Source organism: Bombus pascuorum, chromosome 14 (genome assembly GCF_905332965.1).
Source record: "Bombus pascuorum chromosome 14, iyBomPasc1.1, whole genome shotgun sequence".
NCBI classification, from domain to species: Eukaryota; Metazoa; Arthropoda; class Insecta; order Hymenoptera; family Apidae; genus Bombus; species Bombus pascuorum.
Window position 1 is genome coordinate 10512574 of NC_083501.1, and position 21645 is coordinate 10534218.

At 28.4% G+C, this 21645-nt stretch overlaps 4 protein-coding genes across 8 annotated transcripts in view; 2 read left to right on the forward strand and 2 right to left on the reverse strand.

Moving 5' to 3' along the window:
- LOC132914029 (uncharacterized) overlaps positions 1 to 5957 on the reverse strand; it is an 87093-nt gene extending 81136 nt beyond the window's left edge. For all 4 annotated transcript variants that reach the window (XM_060972793.1, XM_060972796.1, XM_060972795.1 and 1 more), the window contains exon 1: positions 5702 to 5957. The gene's annotated coding sequence lies outside the window, so the exon portion shown is untranslated. The remainder of the gene's footprint in view (positions 1 to 5701) is intronic.
- Positions 5958 to 8672: 2715 nt separating this feature from the next.
- On the forward strand, positions 8673 to 10282 carry LOC132914235 (transmembrane emp24 domain-containing protein 7-like). 2 transcript variants are annotated; one of them, XM_060973158.1, is made up of 3 exons: positions 8673 to 8988; positions 9252 to 9440; positions 9585 to 10282. In XM_060973158.1, the coding sequence occupies exons 1-3, from the start codon at positions 8833 to 8835 to the stop codon at positions 9798 to 9800; spliced, it is 561 nt and encodes a 186-aa protein (XP_060829141.1). In that variant the 5' UTR covers positions 8673 to 8832; the 3' UTR covers positions 9801 to 10282. The 2 variants fall into 2 exon arrangements, with proteins under 2 accessions (XP_060829141.1, XP_060829140.1); XM_060973157.1 differs by having other exon boundaries at positions 8678 to 8988; positions 9252 to 9488.
- A 443-nt stretch (positions 10283 to 10725) lies between these two features.
- Positions 10726 to 13841, forward strand: LOC132914230 (CDK5 regulatory subunit-associated protein 3). The gene is made up of 9 exons (XM_060973148.1): positions 10726 to 10853; positions 11252 to 11426; positions 11505 to 11743; positions 11813 to 12083; positions 12160 to 12290; positions 12362 to 12625; positions 12699 to 12910; positions 12983 to 13154; positions 13233 to 13841. Exons 1-9 carry the CDS (start codon positions 10848 to 10850, stop codon positions 13302 to 13304), a joined length of 1542 nt encoding a protein of 513 aa, XP_060829131.1. The 5' UTR covers positions 10726 to 10847; the 3' UTR covers positions 13305 to 13841.
- On the reverse strand, positions 13705 to 18643 carry LOC132914231 (uncharacterized). The gene is made up of 5 exons (XM_060973149.1): positions 17007 to 18643; positions 15381 to 15615; positions 14354 to 14518; positions 14125 to 14234; positions 13705 to 14044 (listed from the first exon to the last, which is right to left on the reverse strand). The coding sequence occupies exons 1-5, from the start codon at positions 17137 to 17139 to the stop codon at positions 13878 to 13880; spliced, it is 810 nt and encodes a 269-aa protein (XP_060829132.1). The 5' UTR covers positions 17140 to 18643; the 3' UTR covers positions 13705 to 13877.
- Positions 18644 to 21645: the final 3002 nt, after the last annotated feature.

Consider the following 21645-nt stretch of genomic DNA (forward strand, 5'->3'; position numbering starts at 1 on the left):
TTAAAAGAATTTAGTGCTATAATCAATTTTTTCAGGATGGTAATTTTTATATTACCTACTTGCTTTATATTACATGTGATTGTTAGTTATCGCCACCACTATATGCATTTATGCCCTATTGATAAATATTATAAATATTTATGATAAATATTTATACTTAGGATATAATATTATTTGAACAGCTTTTAAATATCTAGAATAAGAATTGTAACATCTAATTGAATATAGATGCCAGAAGTTAATTTCGAGTAAAATGAAATTATTTTTTGATTTAAAAGAAACAATAGTTGTTAAGTAATACAATGTTATTTTCAATTTCATGCTTGTCGATATTGTTTTCTCAAAGTTCCTTCGATGTTAAGTATACACCACTTTAGATATCAATTTTCGTTATGTGCCCGCTTGCAGTCAGGTTATTTCAGGTAAATTCAAACGACTTAAACTAACTTGTATAAACAAGACATTCATAGACCCGAGTCATTTAAATTCAAGTAACTTAACCGACCTAGAGAGGGATTCAGTGTTCTTATACTTGTAAACGGTAATATACATATACAGGGTCCGGTAGAATTACATGTAAAAGCGGACACGATGTAACTCTTTGTATAAAAATAAAAAAAAAAGAATACAATTTTTTAATTTTCCGTTTAGTTTTCAAGAAAATTGAGTTTGAGAATTTATCAAGTATACTTGGACATGGCTAATCCCGTACCGAACGAGACTAAATAATCGACAGGAAGTCATATTACGTACAAAAACAAGTCGAAAATGTAGAATAACATTTTTTCTTGGGACGCTTTATTTCAAATAAAAATTTGAAAATTTATCATACACATGTATTAGGCCTATTCTTAGCGAAACATATCAAACTACATCTTCTTGAAAATAAAGCCTTAAACGGAAAAATCTTATTCTATATTTTCGATTTATTTTCACACGCAGAATGACCGCTTGTCGACTATTTAATCCTGTCCAGTCCGGAATTAGCCATGTTCAAGTATACTTGATAAATTTTTTAACTCGATTTTTTCGAAAACTACATCGAAAATTAAAAGAATTTTATTCTATTGTTTTTTCTTATTTTTACATAAGGAATCACATCGTTCCTGCTGTTACTTGTTATTTGGTCAGACCTTGTATACAGCCATTTATACAATGATACTACGCGCATCATGTATCGCGGTAAATTAGTCTGGCTAGAATAAAAGTCGTCAACGAAGCGTTACAAATGCACGTTTTTTCCCATCTACATTGGCTGTGGATTGCCCGCTAATTATTAAAGAAGAGATTCTCTCAATTATGCGCCAGGACGTTGACCTGTCTATTTGCAAATGTCGCGACGGTGAAAAGTAGAGTTTATCGGACGTGGATGGTAAGAGATCGATTGAACAACGTGTACAACATTCCGTTCACGTGCGAACGTACTAAGGTATAGGCAGGTATATAAGACCATAACCGCATGAACACCATAAGCACGCACTTTTATGACTTACGGTAAATTTATTTCACAATGTATTTCCCCTGCCTGGCATGGCTAGTGTTCATGTTTCTTGGTTACAATTTTGGAGAATTTGTAGTACTGTTACGAGTGTTTCATGGTTATATGGTAAAGTAAGTTACGAGTTGAGTGGATAAATGTATTAGGTTGTTGCATAATAAACATGTCACTTTTCTAATAAACAAATTATTTATATATTGTTTTGCTTAAAAAGCATCGATTTTATCAATACTAAGGTACCAAGATCCATTACTACCTTCATTGATTTGATAATATTTTTAAAGCAATTATATACATATTTTTCCCTTTTTTCAAAGTACAATATACATTTTCCAGATCATTTTTCCTTTTGAATATATACTTAGCTGAACTGCTCCGAAATAATAAATGTATAGATACAGATGATTCTTACTATAAATAAAAATTTGTATTCTAAATAAAACAAATTACGCTATTAATGCCGTAAAGTAAGTATTACCGAAAATAGTATTTATTATGAAACAACCTGATTCCTATATGTATTGCAACTCTTTTCATATATGTATGTATTAAATAAAGATAAACAATTACTTATCTTACTTATAATTAATTTTGCTATAAATTCACAAAATCTTAGGCGTCTGTTTCGTAGCATTCTGTATATCATTACCTGAATTACGATAACTTTTCTATCAGCTTAATAGAATTTTCTGTAAATACTTACTCCATTGCTTGGAGATTAGATAATAACAACAGAAAATACAAATATGATAATAAGAATAAAACGAACGACTTTTTTAATGTAATTATTCTGATATTTTTATATAATAATTTATTTATAATTTATTCAAGTATCACTTCATAAATTTTTAGATTTTTATAATTTCTATTAAATATTTGTTTGAAATTAGAATCATCTTTTACGACTCACAAACATATTATATTAATTAATATATATTAATCACAAAAAACAATTGTATAAATATTTCGTAAATTTTTTTCGCAAATTTTTCATTTATTATAATAACCGATGGAAATAAAATAATTGATTAAAAAAATTAACGTTTAACACGTTAAATGCCACACTAGTTTTTCAGGGATTGTCCGTGGCGCCACGATGAATTTTTTAATATGCGGTACATATAATGTTCAAATATTACCTATAAGAAATATGTTACAATGGATTTATTTCACTGAGGTCACCGGTGACCCCCGTGGCGCTAAAGTGCGATTTCGCGCGATCACTTATTTTTTTCGTTTATCAATTATCTCATATTGTTTCTTCGCGTTGTTAAATAATTGTTCCAAACCATAATCTATCCCTCGGTCAATTTATTCGGACCTGCAATAATCTTAAAAAACTATCACAAAATTTAGCATCTTTTACTTTACTATCAACGCCCTTAATTGCCATCAGACATCTTTCAAGTCGAAACGTTCCTTAGGGTTATTGCTCATTAAGGTAAATCACGGAAAAATCGTGAACAAAATATGATAACGAAATTGAGGTTTCCGTTTCTCCATATGAAAGCTTGCTGAGAGAACCACGTCATGAATTAAAAGCAATGTCGGAAAAGGCTAGAACTGTGCGACGATTTTGCAAAATATGTTATGAAAAAAACTAAAAAACGCTAAGGAGAACAATTACAAAAAACTGTAGTAAAAAAGGTCGTGACATATTGTGAAGACTGTACTAGTTCACCCTTTCTTTTGTTTCAATACGACACATCGCAATATAATCTATATTTCATGTATAAATAAAACTATTTTTATGTGTTTTATACTGCATTAATTTCATCACATCATTGTAGTAATGATGTTAATGATGAAAGATTTATAACTATTAACATTTGTTCAAATTGTGTACTTCTACTAATCTTAGCGCGCCAGTCACCGGTGATCCCCATGGCATTCAATATGTTAAGTATAAGATTAGGTAGTATACTGTCACTGTAGTTTTTACATTTAGGTGCATATCCAAGTATGTATATACATTGAAAACATTGGAGGAAATTTATTAATAAACCGAGTATTTCAGCATCGCGTCCGTCAACCTTGCTTCGTTTATTTACTATGTTCGTCTATTTTTAACGTTCGTTACATTACAGCACTCGCGACTCATGCATAACCCAACATCGCTACCCTTGATTAATCATGGAAATTTGCGGAGAAATCCTAAAAAAGGACGTAAAATCAACATGATGATTGAAATGTAATTGCAAGATGAAACAAAACAAATATATAATTATAAATTTATTAATGTTACATAGGTACATGTTATCTTAACTATCTTAGCATATAAAACACGGACATAAATTAATATAAAATTTTTAGAAAGAACATTTAAATAAACTTTGTTTTTGCGAAAATCGAGTTTGAAATTTGTAAAATATACATATTTCAATATAATTCCGGATTGGGCAGGAACAAATAATCGACAAGAGGTTATTTTATGTACGAAAATAAGTAAATAATTAGTACAACATTTTTTCATAGAACGCTTCGTCTTTAAAAAAATAAGATTTGAAAATTCCAAGCCTATTCTTAACTAAACACGTTCAAATTCAATTTTTTTGCAAACGAAGCTTTAAACGGAAGATTTTATTCTACATTTTTCACTTATTTTCGTATGTAAAATGTCCTCCTGCTAATTGATTACTCCTATCCGGTTGGTAATTACACAAATTCATATATACTAAATAAATTTTCAAACTCGGCTTTCTCGAAGACGAAGTCTCAAATAAAAAAATTTTATTCTATGTATACATTCGATTTATTTTTTCATCTAGAATCACTCTATATATGCAGCCTTTTTAAAATAAATTTTCTAGTAAGAATTAACCGAATAATCTAAAATGAACATTAGCCAACAAATTACATATACAATAATTATTTAAATTACAATAAGTATCGTAATTAGTTCGATCTTCAAACCTATGTGAATATTGCTATTGGTTTTTAATATGAAAGTACAAAAAATGTATTTTAAAAATTTAAAGAATAATTTATCAATAACCATTCAGTTCAACATTTAAAATAAATATTTTTAAAAATGTTAAAACGGAACCGATTCTTTAATTTTTCTATTTTATGCAAATATACTATGTACATAAACCTTTTAAAATATTTCTTACTTTCATTTTGCAAAATACTTCTGTAAAATGCTTTTGCAAAATTATTTACAGTTTACACCCTAAATATTAATTAATTGTTAAAAGCCACCAACCTACATTCTAAACTTCCAAAACATGTCGCACGATACTACGTAGTGTAATTTGATAACAAAAATAATGCTATAACGACGACGGGAAAATATCGCAATATCTCTTAAACTTTTTCAATACTATGTATCATTTTCCATGAAAAATTAATACCAGTAGAATAAAAAATAAATAAATAATGAATTTAGCAATAAATTTAATAACTATCGAAAACATGAATACGACAAATAATATTTCTAATATTTTATTTCAATAATTATTACTTGTGTATAAACTGGAAGAATTTTGCTGTTGGACAGAATATTTCAAAATACTGTCATAGTCTTTCGTTTATTACCTTACGTGTACATTCAAAGAAAAATTCAGTAGGTAAAATGCTTCTTTGGGACACCAATTCAATTGCAGCTAAAACAATGCACGAATTTCAGAGGTCAGAAGAGTACTAACTCGTGAAAACCATCAACCAATTCTTTCAATATTTTTTCTACGATACTATTTTAAATATTAAGATACATGTAGAAAAAACAATTACTTGTCTTGAGTAATCACGTGTAAATAAACTCAAAAAAGACCAGTAGAATAGTTATCACTAAACTGCAGATTTCTATTCAATATCATGTTTTTATGAATGTAACTACAGAAGTAGAACCTAGTTCCTGAGTTTAATGTTTTATCCAGCTGTATCTTTCCAACGTCGGATAATATTTCAAAAAACAAAATATGGAAAAGTTGTTAAAGGTATGCATCATTCTCCGTTCCGATTTTTCTTAAAACATTAAGAATCTTCTTTGACAAAATAAGAGTAAGATTGGATTTTAAAAATTCGTAATCGGATTAAATAGAGATTTGTTTCATCCACTAAATATTATAGCCAATACTTTGTTTTATATATTTTATATATTTTTATACAAGTATTATGCACACTCTGTATATTTTTCCACTGTATATGTTCTACGCATAGACGTTCCGGTGAAGATTATACGCTTTATCTGAAAGGACTTACTTTATAGACGGCTAGCCTGAAGATTTTTCAAGTCACCGACCCATGTTAAACCAGATCATCTTCTGTCTTGAACTCTAATAAATGTTCTTTCTCTCACGCGCGTTACTTTTTATCAATTTTTGACGGTAGAAACACAAAAATTGTTTTCACGTATAAATTTCTTGTAACCGTGCAAAAGAAAAATTTCTCGATAAAAATAATACTAGTAAGAGACGAGAGAGGTATACAAGAGACCTGCCTCCTACCGTTGTCGTTCGAAAACTCATGGTGCGAGCTTGATGCGATCGTGTGCTTCTTCCCCCACTCCTATGAAGTTAATCGTAGTGGAGAAACCCCTCATGTTGTTCGTATTTCGAACCTGACTCTTCGTGTATACACGAATACGCGTGTATATACACTATCACTCAAAAGTTGAATACATATGTTACTGATAAAGGATTCTTCAATTTTGCACACATTACTTGCAATTAACTTTTATTTTATATACAATTTTGTGTATACATTTATTATTATTATGTATGCATTTTTGTGTATGCAAAAATATAACACACCTTGTAACGCCATATTATATGTATATATGTACATAATTTCTAATTTCTAATACTACACCTCTAATTTCTAACCTACATTATCTAAACCTTATTATTCTAAATCTATATGCGAGTTACAAATAATACGTGATATTAATATTTTTGTACATGCTGAAATTGTTAAATGCGAATGAAATAAAAAAAAAAAATAAATTAAACGAAATTAAAGTTAGGTAACTATCACATCTAAATATATTTTTTAACATGTTCATGCATCTATTTTTCTACACTTTCCGAATCTTTTAAAATATAAGTTTTGCATTCAAAGTTCTAAAATTCTAATTGTCCTTTACACATGCAGAAACTTTTGACGGATAGTGTATGTACGTATATACACAGTCTCAAACAGAACGTGGTCATTACATATTCACGAACCGTGTATGTGTCGACATAGAGCAGGTGCTCCAAGATTTTTTATAAAAATTTGTTTTTTGAATACTATTTATAAATAAGTATAGTAAAGACAATAAATATAGTTAAATCGTTAGAAACATATACGTTCAATTATGTGAAATAATAAGTAATTATATATACAAATATTACTTAATTAATTACATATACATGTAAAATCATGACTACTTGTAGCAGTGGTACACGTAATCGATATACATACATATAATAATCACTCTTTAATAGAAATATATTAAGAATATAATCCTGGGAATATCTGTGTTTCAAAATATCAATACATATCAATTTTACTTATTACGTATTTTAGTTTCCAAATGTTAGTTAGCATTTCTTTATTATTTTCAGAAATTATTTTCATCATTTTCAGAAATACTGCATGAAAACCTCCGGTACATTTTAACTTTGATTAAACTCACATTGATTTTGTGATCTACATAGTAACATATCAAATTTAAAACTGCTTGCAGATATCATTAAAGATCATTCAAGCATGCTATGCGGAATTATAAAAAAATTCGTGACTGTTATTGCCGTGCCAGCAAGGAATCTAGATTATATGATAGAACGTATACATATGTATGTATATATATATGGTATTACATTACACAAGCACACATTACACAGTATATGTATGTACATAGTACCTATGCACATGAATACACTACATTGTCCGCTTATCTATACAATATAATCTACGTAATCGCGATTTCATTTTTCTGTCTTGAAAATATCAGATCTACTTCAGACATAGCTTTAAGAATTACAGTTAAATATTTAATTATTATAAACTAAATATTAATGTTTCAAGGGGCTTTTTATAGTAGTTTTTCATGTAATACTTTCATGCAACCTATTTTGTATATTTTTAATTTTATAGTCTATTGTACTTGCTTGAAATAATTTTTGGGATGACATATATTTTTTCACATCCTTTCACGCTTGATTTCCTTTTACAATGAAAAGAATCTTTATACTGCTCTCCCCCTCTTTTGAACGCCCTCCTTGCCCTTCGATACACGTGATTTGTTCTGCAACACACTGCCATGAATAAGTAATATCACAGACGAGGAGACTATATTAGAATAGGAGGCGGGGCCTTAGGGCGCCTCACGCAAATACTATTTTACACATACACGTGTTTCCTTGCAGTATTAAAGTCTTTTCTATCTGATAGGGAGTATACACAAGCCCTGCAAATCATTCTATATTCTAATTGCATACATGGAGATAAGTTATGTATGAAAATATATACATATAAAATATTTCATTTATGTAACAAAATTTAATCGCACCTAAAAACAATTATTCAAAATTAAAACTTTCTAAGACTAGACTTAAAAATTTATACTTTTAAATTTCTTAATATGAATAAATGTTGATTAGAGTTGCAATATATTGTTATTTAAATATTATTCGTCTATTCCAAAAGAGGAAGTATTGAAAAACTGACATTTTGAAACAACTTCCGGTTTCTAGAATCATGCAATACACATAGAGGAAACTATTTAATATTCTTCTAAGTCATAAGCATGTGTATTTATTAATACTGTGAAAAAACGTGACAAAACTTATGTACTCATACCCTATAAATTAATCATCGACATTTGACATTCATTAATTTATGGATCCTTGTAATAATGATATATAGATGAGTTAATAAAAGATACAGGAGATATAGTTTCATAATCAAAATATATATCTTTTAAAAGACGTGATATGTCAAAAAATTATAATAAAAAGTAACATTTTTTGTGTATGCATTTTTTTAAATCAATAAAATATTTTATATATGTATGATCAAATTTTTAACTAAATCTTCTTTTAATTGTAACTTTTAATTAATTTCAATTGAAAATTGAAATTTACAGAGTTTATTTTAAATTTCTTAAAAGATGTTTTATGTAATGTAAAAAGAATTTAAACATTTTTTCGAATTGGACGTCGTTGCAGTTAATTCCGTTTCAGCGGCGCTTCTGTCGTATTAACGCAAGTAATATCCGGCCACGTTAAAATAGCTTGTTTGGTTAAAATATTGGCCGGGTCCTTGATCAGTTAATTGAATCGTGTATTTTAAAATCTTTTCCAAACTTAAATGTGAATAATTTATAGAAGACACTAAACTAACGAAGAATGAACTACTGGTCAATTTGTTTGCTGCTTGTCTCGCTGTTTGGTACCATATTACGTACTGGTGGTGTCGAACTATCCTTCGAACTACCTGACAATGCGAAACAATGTTTCTACGAAGAGATCAAACAGAACACGACAGCAATGCTCGAATTCCAGGTACATAGATTACTTATTATTTAATAAGATACTTCTTTTGCTAATGTGTAGTTATTAAAATAAAATTTTCAAGCAATATATGTAGTTTATTTCGACGCAATAATGTCAGCCACATTTAATTTTGTAATCGTTACCAACTTGTCATTGAAACACAAACATGTTGCAACTTTGCTATATTGACACTAAAATTTAACATGTTCTCCGAAGAATTCTTTTATAGATTATGAAGATGGTGTGATTTCAATTAAATAAATGTTTTTTAGGTTGTGACAGGTGGACAATATGATGTTGATGTAATTTTAGAAGCACCGAATACAGAAATCATTTATAAACAAATAAAAACACAGTTTGATTCACATCAATTTACAGCATCAATGTCAGGAGCATATAAAGCCTGTTTTAGCAATGAATTCTCAACATTTTCACACAAACTTGTTTACATGGATTTCAGAGTGGGTGATCAATTACCAGTTGGGGAGCATGTAACTGTTATGACACAGGTAATACATATGTCAATTATTTTTATATTATATATAAAACATAAAATAAAATGCTTGTAAACTCAAAATAAAAGTCACATAAATATTTTGTTTTAGATGGAGTCTTCGGCTGAAGAAGTACATAAGCATTTGAATAGTATTTTAGACTATCAAACACATCATCGATTAAGAGAAGCGCAAGGTCGTAAACGTGCAGAAGATTTGAATACTCGTGTGCTCTTATGGTCCATTATGGAAACACTTACAATTCTGATCATATCTGTGGGGCAGGTGTATGTTTTAAGGACCTTTTTCACAGAAAGAAAGCGTTAATACATTCATTAGTGCATCTGCAAATAATAATACATTCTTTGTTCGCAATACAATAACTAATCCGTCAGAGTAATGTGGGACACCATCATATTTAATGTTTCACAAATTCTACCAATTATGGTGCCATGTTAACTTTGGCCAGTTGTTTGTTGTGTCCATACCTATTTTGGACTGAAAAGTACAACTCCAAAGATACGAAATAATTTAGCAGCAGAAACATGTGGTTTCCTGGAGTATGAGGATGTTGTGTATGCGCGTTCATGTGTGTATAATTTAAATTAAGTTATATAAAACCTAGGACATTTTAACAAGTACCTGCTCTATTACGAGCTATAAGGGGAATGTGGAATCAATTGGACTGTCTCTTTTAATGATAAATTTTTAAGTTATAACTGTACTTTGGCATTGACAGTGTAATATTGTCATGAAAAATACATTTTTCTTACTGTGAATGTGTAACAATAAACTAGAACATTTGCGTATGAATGTGTTACTTTTTACGATTACTTTTCCCATCTTACTGAAATATTAATATAACTTGTTACAATTATACTTAATGTACTGATTGATAAATAAAGAATATCTCAAATTTGCATTTTGTACAATTAACAGAAAAATATGTATAAATTTTACTTTCTGATTTCTCCTATATATATATATTCTTTGCATTACGTAACTTAGAATTTATATAAAATAAAATCGTATATCGTATTCGAAGAACTAATGCATTGTCTTTTTTAACTAATTTATAAAAAAATAATTTTAGCATTTAAAAACGTAAAATACGTTATATCTATTACTGATTTTTATCAATCTGCAATTAGAATATATGAAATATGTATTCCTACATACACACAATAATACTAATATGTAGTAATCAATTTAAATTCAGTTTTGACGAAAATACGTGTCATTTAGACAGCCGGTAGAATAACCTTACTGTTACATTCACTTTAATATGCTGACACGACACAAGCGGAGTAACAGCTGTTATAACCAAGAAAAAAACGTAAACAAATTTTAGTAAAACTATTAAAGTTTTATATTATGGAGGTAAATTTTTGAATTCTCACGTATCCGATTCAATATTTATTTTTATAAGTTATTAAAAACGATTTATTTTATTAAATGTATGAATATATAATCAATAATTTAACAAAAAAATATTGTATTTATTTAATGCAAGTATAATGATAGTATTTCCTTGTATTTTTTATCACAATAAGGCTTATAATCGTTAATTTTATAGAATTTATAGAATATATTTCTATATGTCATATATTTTATAGAATTAATTTATGATTAAAAATATATTAAATTTACTAATAATACCTCTAATGTGATAGTTTATTTATTAATGTTTTCATAATTTTATACAATAACTTTCTTATTTACAGTATGTGTAGTATTTAATACAATTTAAATTATAATTAATGTTATATCTTGTTTAGGAACAGGATATTCCTATCGATATTAATATTGGAAAATTATTAGAATGGTTAATAAATAAAAGACATTGCTCTAAGGACTGGCATGTAAAAGTTTTAACTATCAGAGAAAAAATTAACAATGCAATACAAGATATGCCTGTTCACGAGGAAATTGCAAAATTACTATCTGGTTCACGTATGCTACATAAATATTTTACATTTTATTCTATTTATAATTCAATTTACATTTATTATTTAATTTTTATTCTTTCAGATATAAATTATTTTCATTGTTTGAAAATAGTAGAAATATTGAAAGAAACTGAAGCTGATACAAAAAATGTATTTGGCAGGTATGGCTCACAAAGAATGAAAGATTGGCAAGAAATATTACGATTATATGAAAAAGACAATTTGTATCTTGCAGAAGTTTCTCAGATACTTATAAGAAATGTTAATTATGAAATTCCAAGTACTAAAAAACAAATTCAAAAATTGGAACAAATACAAGCTGTAGGTATTTATTATATGTACATTGTATATTATTATATTTTTATAAATAATATAGCATAGTTTTACCAGGACTTTGAAAAAAGAGAGGCAGACCATAAAAAATCAGAAAATGCAGTTAGGTCGGAATTTAACTCTCTTTGTAAGCAGCTAGGTATTACTGGAAAACAAATTAAACGGGAATTATCTGAAAAAGTAAAAGAACTTCCAGAAATTTATGAAAAAATTGCTGAAAAGATTAAATCATTAGAAAAAGTTGTAGAATTCTATTGTGGTTTTGTTAATTATACTCTTGGTAGACAGTATGATGATGGTTGTGTTCCTATGATACAATACATAGTTGGTATGCTAAATTAATAAAAACATTTTTTAAAAAGTGTCATACATATATTATGCTAAAAATATTATAAATTAATTAGATAAAGGAAATACTACTACATATGAATGGATTTATGGCGAAGCTCCATTATCGGTTATTGAACCACCTTTAAATATAAGCTTAGATAATGATGATCTGGAGAAGAAGAAAGTCGAAGATATTGATAACATTGTATGTGAACCATTGTAAAATGTTACAAATAACTTAGAAAAATTTTCTAAATGTTATTGTCATTAATTTAGGGAATTGATTTTGGAGAAATTGATATAAATGGCGGCATAAAGTTAGGCGATGTTACTTTAGAAGCTGGGGGTGAAATTGATTGGGGTGATGGAAATGTAGAAGAAGCTGTACTTGGAGATATTGATTATAATATTTCTTTAGAAGAATCTGGTATAGTCGTAGAAGCAGTTGGTCATGAAGGTGGAATTGCTACTGGTACTGAAGCGTACACAGTCCTTGATAATCCATCTACTAGAAATGATTTTATTAACCAGTTGTTTGAGGTATATATGTTTTTATCTTTTCTAATTACAAATATAATGCTTTCAGTGATGATTAAAATTTATTTTCTTATAGCTGGAAGCATTTCTTAAATTACGTTTATATGAATTCAAAGGTGACGTTAGTGTAAATTTCTTAAGCTTCAGTCAATTACAAGATTCATCTTCTATTGTACAAAATTCTACATTAGAAAATAGTCAGAATATGTTAGATAACGTTCAAGTTGTCTTATCTGAAATTTTGGATACTAAAGTTCAGCACTTACATAACATAAAACATTCTGCGAGGTAAACCAAATAATATAAACATTATATTTATATATTATTTTAAAGAAATTAAAAGTTTATTTCTTTTTATAGATATGTAGATGTCTTAACTTTATCGTTAAAACAAAAATTAAGTTTAATTGATAAAATGATAGCTTTACAAAAATCTGTGAGAGAGAAACGAGAAAAGTGTGCACAAGAAGTTACTATTGTTCGACCTCTTCTTCAACTTCTTATACAAAGAACAAAAGAAATACAAGTCGAGGTATCTGCAATAATTTTTGTTAACAAATTTCATCTGTTAGCGTATATTTATTCATTAATTTTCTTTTTCTACTTATAGATTGAAAAAGATATCTCAAAAAAATATAAAAACAGAGTTGTACATTTAATGGGAGCTATAAATATGTTGTAAATGACTAAAAACAAGGAGAATATATCTACTGTAAATAAGATTTTATTGCAGAATATATAATACCATATACTATGTAAACAAATTTCCTGTATGCCTTTTTTACATTTTAATGAATACTTACTCCTTTAATAAAGTAATAGGGATAAAATGAAAGAAGACTGTTCCGACGTATTAGGTTTTCTCAAAAATTCCTTTCGTTTTATAAGGAAATAATAGATGCATAACATTTTTTGTTTTATATTATTTTATTGAATTATGTATGATCTATTTTGTTCTACTACTACGAAATTTGTTCTATTACTGCAAAGTAGATTATACATAATTCAATAAAATAATATAAAAAAAAGAATATCGTACTTCTATTATTTCTATATAGAATGAAAGAAACTTTTGGGGCAACTTAATATATTGTCTTGTTGATTTCTGATATTACAGAAAAATTTGTACCTTTCATAATAAATGTTACAATACTTATTAAAGTACACTTCTTATCTTTGGTATGAACACAATATTATTAAATTATGAATTAATGTTCAATTCAGTGATTTATATTTTACAATACTATACCAAATATTACATGATCATAAAAAGATTTTGCACTAATCTCCAAGGTGAAGAAGTGCATACAGCTTTGGTTGTTGGACACGGATAACGTTTTAAACATTCAGCGAATGAACGATCGCATTCACACAATCGCTGAGCACATGATCCAGATCCTCCCCAATTTCCATGTTCAACAGCTACAACAATATAGAGAAAAATATACTTCAAAATAAAAGTAAGCTATTTAAATAAAAATAATGTATTCTACGAAACTAACCGCATACTGGTTTGTAACCGCGATAACATCTCCAATAATATGGTACAAAGTATTCTGAAAATGTTGGACATTCTGTAGCATCATAGCACCAATCATGCATTTTACAACATCTATAAAAATAATTAAATTGTAATTTAAATTAATGTAATTTGAAATCTATGTTTACATATCATCTTATATCACTTTTTATATCATCGTGAATTCAAATATTTATGCATAAAAAACTTACCTATCTATTCCATCTATTACATATCCTGAACCTAAAAAACCACAGTAGCATCCATATCCCTTATAAGCTAAAGGATTACATCCAGTGGCGCATACTACCATGTTATACAAATGTATCACACCTCTTTTAAATCTTTTGTGTGTTGAGATCTGTTCACTATACATTCTAAAACAATGTACATTTTCTGAATAATTAAAAATTATTTTTCTTGTAGTATAAAAAATTTTATACAGGATTACGGAAAGGTGGAGATAAGTATAAGTATCAGTACGAATAAATAAATTTATTAAAAATAGAAAAAAGAACTTATACTACGTGTTAATGAAATTAAGTAGCTAAAAAATGTTTACATGAATTGTTTGAATGAATTACATGAATTTATGTCCGAAAATACTTCGTTGAAGAGTTACATAAGCGTTCAAAGATTTCTTTCTGGTAAAGTTGTTCTTAAGGATATTCTCAGATTATTGATATATGTAGATTATCAATATTTCAAAGTTCTCAACTAAAAGAATCAGTATGTTCTGTCAATACAATATTGTTAATAGTTATTAACAAATTGCATTTTCGATGAGAACCTTGACATATTGACAATATTATGAGGGCATCCTAAGACTCGTCATACAGACTCGTAAACAGACATAAATACTCATCTACCATTATTTCTACAACAGCAGGAATATTCGAAAGAATTTGACGAATAGAGTGCACTATTGTAGAAGAATGAAATTTCGAACGTTTATTATATCTGCCAAAACAATTAACAAAAATTTCTGAACGTTTATAACTGTTCAATAAAGCATTTTTGGACATAAATTGATATGAACTTTTTCTACCTATTTAATCTCATTAACATGTAGTATAAGTTTTATCTCTACCTTTCCGGACACCCTGTATATGTATATGTAATTAAAATTAATATATCTTATATGAATATCTTTATTAAAAGAAGTAATGCTACACAAATTAGTGTAATTTTATTAAAATAAAAAGTAATTGCAAAGTATAAAAAGCATTAAACTCTTACAGTAGTTTATTGTCTCTTGTATGATTGTGTGTAAAATTAACAGATTGAGATTCATGTATATATCCATTTTTCTTTTGGTATTGTATAGGTATCGCATCCCATTTTTCATCATTTTGTTTTATATGAAGATTTTCTTTCTTCCGATCATTTGTATAGTTGAATAAAAGTTTATCTTCAGGTAACTTATACGATTCTCTATTTCTAATTAATTTCTGAGTACTTGGATTATTCCTGGCTATAACAAAATATTTGACAATAAATTAAGTAAAATCGAGAAATGTAATAGATATTATGATATTATGCAAAAACAGGTCAACTCGGATCACTTAATGATCGCCCTGCACGAAAATTTCTATGCATATTTTCGAAGTTATTTTCAGAATAAAGTATTCATTGCACGAAACGTACTTATGCACGCGCATCGTTTATTGTCATTACAAACTTATTTTACTTCCTTCTCAAGTTAGTTATCTTTGAAATTATTGTAATTTCTTTAGTAATTTCATGGTTCGTCATCATTGTCTATATACGATTTCCATGAAATTTATAAATTTAAAATATGCACATCACATAAAAATGAATTTATGTTTAGAACGTTATATATTCTAATCTATAGACGATATTAAAATTTCTAATACGAATTATTCATTTTTTTTTTCGTTCCAATTGTTGACTTAAAAGCGGTCAAACATGCACGTTTTCAACCGCTCCTTTTCTTTTCTTTCACGCTTACTGAACCCTAATCTCTAGCAACGAGACACACTTCCGTCTACGGCACATCTTCCGATTATGTCATTAAAAAAACTTATTCATTAACTGCTGTAGAGTAAACGCGTATTATTTTATGATTGGTTTAATATCAGGGGCTCGATAAAGGAAGATACAAGAGATGGATTATTTATATAACTTAAAAAAATTGTGCATAAAGCGTGCAGAAGCTTAATAAAGATATCTTTATGTTTTCAAGCACTTAGATATTAGAATAAAGTTATCCTTTCCTATATTATTAAATTAAAATATTCTAGTTATTAGCATATCCCTATCGTAAAAACGTTTGTATAATCTTTTCTTTAGATGAATGCTGATCAACTGTTTCCTCTACTATCTCGTTTTTAAAAAAGAGTATCTGCTTGTACTACTTTTTCCATCAAGTTTCAAGCTTCTTCTTAAGAATAATTTGCAAGAAAAAAGAATTTATAATTTGATGAAGTTCGTCGAAGAACCCAAATTATTTAACAAAATAATGTAACAATATTGTAATGTAATTAGATATAGCATGACAGATTCTCATAGGAAGATGGAGGAGTACCCATCATGGGTATAAGTAATAACATCGAAGTCGATGCATAAGCATTACATTAATACATGAACATTGATAAAAATATATATGTAGCTTTCTTTTATTACTAAGTGGCCACAAAAAGTATTTGCACATACCATTATTTTTTATCAGGTTCTACATTCTATTCTCATAGTATCAAACTGTTATAGTCGTATGAAAGCATTACTAAATGGTACGAAATTTCATATACTTGGATCTAATTATTTAATATAAAAATGCTATAACAAATATGCACAATAAAATGCAAATATTTTTTATAGCCACTGTAAATTATTATGACATACCACGACTTTGATAACAAGGCAGCGTTACAAATATCATAAGGGAAAGAAAGATGAAAATTTTTCGACGAGGTATCATCTGTGGCCAATTAGAGCTATGAAAAATTAACACGGCTTTGACTCTTTTATGAATCATTGAATATATGTTTTCACAAATACGAAAACAAGCTTTTAATGTCAGCTACGAATCTTAAAGTTATTCAACATGTTACGATCCGTGGGTTCCAGTATCGAAGAATCGTAACGTTCCATGCGTGAGCGCATTATTCATTACGCATTATCAATCACGAGGGATTCATTCAGATTTATTGATCAAGATCGATGAAATCAAAGAACGTAGCAGATAACAATATCCTTTCATACTTTGAGATTATTCTCTTTTACACAATCTCGAACAAAGATCGTTATGTTCGTAAAATTCTTGAACATCCAAAAATCTTCAGATATCATTTAAAATTCATCTATGCAACCGTCGGTACATATATATTTGAACAGGTAAATCTTCTCCCAAGCAATGTGATCCATCGACGATTTATTTAAAAAATACGCTCATTGCAAATGTCACTTTCGTAAATATTTAAAAGTTATCAATCATCTTCATCTGTTGCACAAAATATTGTCTTTTTTATTTTAAAATCAGAACTTTTTTCGCTCGAGTAAATTTCTATACCGCACTGTATCCACTGTTTTCCAAAATCAGAGCCAAAATCCTTTCGTCGGCGGAAGAGTCAAATGAACACTGTCCAGCCTTATCAAATGCTTTTGGTCCATCGATTCCCTCTACAAGGAAATTTACCCCTTCCTACCACAAAACATTTGACGGGTCATGATTCACTGTTCTGCTGCATTCCGTGACTCCGAGTCTTTCCTTTGGAGCTAGCTACGAAGTACTCGAGGAACGGCACTTAGACTGATCCTCTTCATTGAGGAGAAGAGACACGAGGCGCTTAGCCACACTCTGAGAAACCTACTGTTATACTTTCGACGACTTCCTCGAAGCGGAGAATACTCAACAACTTATTCACCTTTTACTCGCTTTTTATTCATCTCCTATCTTGATCGCTGTTTCAATGGTTTATCTTTATAAGTATATTACTTCGCCTTCTTTTATTATAGGTGTCCTTTTGATGGTTATAGCTTCTGAAGAAGAAATAACTTTCGATATGATTATGTTTGTTAGTCTCGTAATTTAATCCAGTTTCATTCACACACTATTTTTTATTTATTTTTGGGTAGTTTTATTTCTGTTTCTCCTTTTCAGATTTTTTAACGAGTATATCCTTCATTTCATTATCTTGGAGTTGTTTTGTTAATACAGTGATATAATAATTTGATTTCTAATAAGTTCGTATTGAAGAAAATCTGTAACGAAAGCTAAATAGAACGTTTTTATTATTGTAAGATGAGATTTCATTGTAGATGTGATCTAATTTTTAAGTAGTCCAGATCTCTCCTAAAACAAGCTCAGAGGTTAAAGGACAAACGTAAATGATGCTGCAGAGATTGTTTTAAATCCAAATTCCACGATAATTTTAAACACAAGTAACAATAATTATTTTGCTGATAAAATTGTTTGAATGAATTTATGCCAAATTGTGTAACTTTTATAGAAGATTTGCATTTCTTTAAATTTACATTTTATAATCTTTGCAAAACATTATTTGAAAAATACCTACTATTGTTAAATATCATTAAAATTCCGTGAAATTGACATCAATTTTTGATATATTATATAAATTTACATGTATTGATAAGATACAAAATTAAATATAAAACAGAGAAACAACGATGACATAATTTTCATTAAAAGTCCAAAATATCGGTCACATACCAATAGTCAAGTATTGGGAGCAGAAAATTTACCCGTTGACCGACTGGCCGACGTAGTTTGAAATCGCAAAATAGTAGAACGGTAGAACCCAGCTGGTTCGTATTTACTGGTATAGTGAATGGATGTGCTACGTTGAATCTAGCGGTATTTGCTGTACTTGCAACAGATGTTTGATGCAGCATACGTTAAATAATTTAAAAAATATAAGACTAATATTCATTTGAAATTTTAAGGCTTTATATACTCAAATTCTTTATCAGATTTCTGTGGAAGACTATATCAAAATCGGGAAAAATTCTTTTGTATTCCATTATGGTTTCCTTAAACATAGTAAAAAAGTAAAAAATATTTAACACGCCGTTCTATACCAAAAGTTATAAAACTGACAGACATACGAATCAGAATTGGACGTTATCAAAGTAAACGTTGCTTGAAGTAGATATATATTATATGATCGTAAGCAACTTAAAGCAACGTTTATTTTGTATATATTATTGTTACATTATTATAATATTATTGTATATATATAATATAAATACATATTATTATTTGAAAAATAAATTATCTTAATATTTGTTATTTTATTTGATGTATATACATACGTATATCGTTGTTTGATTTAACCAGGAGGACAAACATATTTCGCTGGTAGTGTCCGCGTGCGAAAAACGGATCACCGCCGAACTGAGTGTCTGTGCGTATAAAAATGTTATCTCGACTCCATCTTCAATTATTATTCGAAATAATCAAATATTTGGCAAATAAATGATTTGAAAATAATCAATTTCTCGAAATAATATTTTGAAATTCCTTGACATACATATACTACATACTTTTATTTTCAAATGTACAATTATGGACAAAACTAAGCAGACAAGTAGTGGAAATGATATCAAAGAAATTTCGTTTAATATAGCTTCTTTACACAAAAATGTAAATATTATTTTCAATTATTTAGTAATTAGTACGTGTACTATAAGAATATGCAATAAAGAAAAGTTAGGTAGTAGTTGGATTAAGCTTCATTAATACATAAGTACTTCCTGTCCATTTATTTTTGTCCTCAACTGTACTTATTTATTTTCGTCAAAGTAATTATTTGTCTTCTTTATCTGTCATTTCCATATCGAATAAAAAGAGGCGAACTTTCATAAACTTTAAAATTTTTGAATGTCATTTATATAAAAAGGATCAAACAAAAAAGATAAATATATAATTTTCGATTCACTTTTAAAGCTTCCAAAATATTCAGTGTACAACTTTCAAATCATAAAAGCATTTATAGGCGATTCTCTAGTTACCACGTTACCATATAACAACTTCACCGTGTTGCTAATCGTTAAAACATGTACCTCCCATTTTTTATTCTTTATGCTTAACCTCCTCTGATGGAGCTTAAAGGAGTAAGACGAGCAATTATTGTGAAATCCGTGCCTTTGAGTAACAATGCCTGCAGCGAGGATTTCAGATCCGATTTCAAAGTCAATCCTCCTGCACCACGAAGGAAACATCCGTGACACGAGATTCACCGCAGGAAATTGCAAGATCACGCTTGTACACAACCGATAAGCGACAAATAGAACAATGGCCTGTCGAAGAATGAGCGAATAGTTTTACTCGCGTTAAGTATCGTTTGTTGGTGTCGTTGCAGATATCATTTCCTGAATTACGACAGCTCTCCCGGAATATTTGGCCGAGCGTGACGATCGATTCGAATAAAATTCCCCAACAAAAATGTTGAACAATGTTATACAACAATGGTTAAATTCGTGACATTAAACGAAACGAGTAATCTGGATCAGTTCTCAGTGATCTTTACGGAAAATCTTTAAGTTACTTTTTGCTATACGTTGTAAAATAAATCTTTCCCTTTTCCAACATTTTACAATCTAAGTTAATCCAAGGGAATAAAAAATACTTATATGATTTTAAGATAAAGATAGGAAGATATATTGGAATATTTATTAGAAATAATGACATTATCTCTAAAACTGAGCAATAGATTAAGAAGTTTATTTTGAATATTGTTTAGAAATTGAGAAATTAGTAAACAAATTAAAAACTTGCAAAGTTTATAAAATTATATTTCTATTATTACATTATGCTATATTATGCATGCATATTAATTCACATTACTCTTTTCTTTACAATATTAAAAGTAATTATAAACTATTTAAACTACGAATATTTGTGGGTGATAATTATACAATAAAGACATTTATGCACATAAAGTAAATAAATCAGCAAATATGCAAATACATTTTACATACGTTTAATATATTATCTACGATATAGTCATTATCTACAGAAATTTTATAATAGTTTTGTGATTAATTTAGTACATACATGTAGTATTACATTATAATTAGACTGCAGCTTTTACATATATATAAAAAATGTGAAGATGCAAAAATGCATACAAATAATATACTAAAAAATTCAGAGTACAGTATTTACAGATTATAGTATTTAGCAAGTGAAAAAAATTTCTATTTACGTTCCATTTCTTTAGCTACGTTCACAAAAATATTAAAAACCCAGCAGTTTAATTGTAAACAAATTACAAGCAATTTGTCCAAATTTGAAGTCGTTGACTGCTTTTTCTTATAACGTTTACATAAAAAATATAACGCCTATTTATCTTTTGAAATATTTGCTTTGAAAATATTTAAGAAAACCATTCTCGCCATATATGTAACTTACAGTTACGGTTAAAATAGCACGCTAAATTCAATGAAACTACGATATCTTAATTCACAACACAAACTGCTCATTACATCCTATACTTAACCAACCAGTCAAAATTTGACA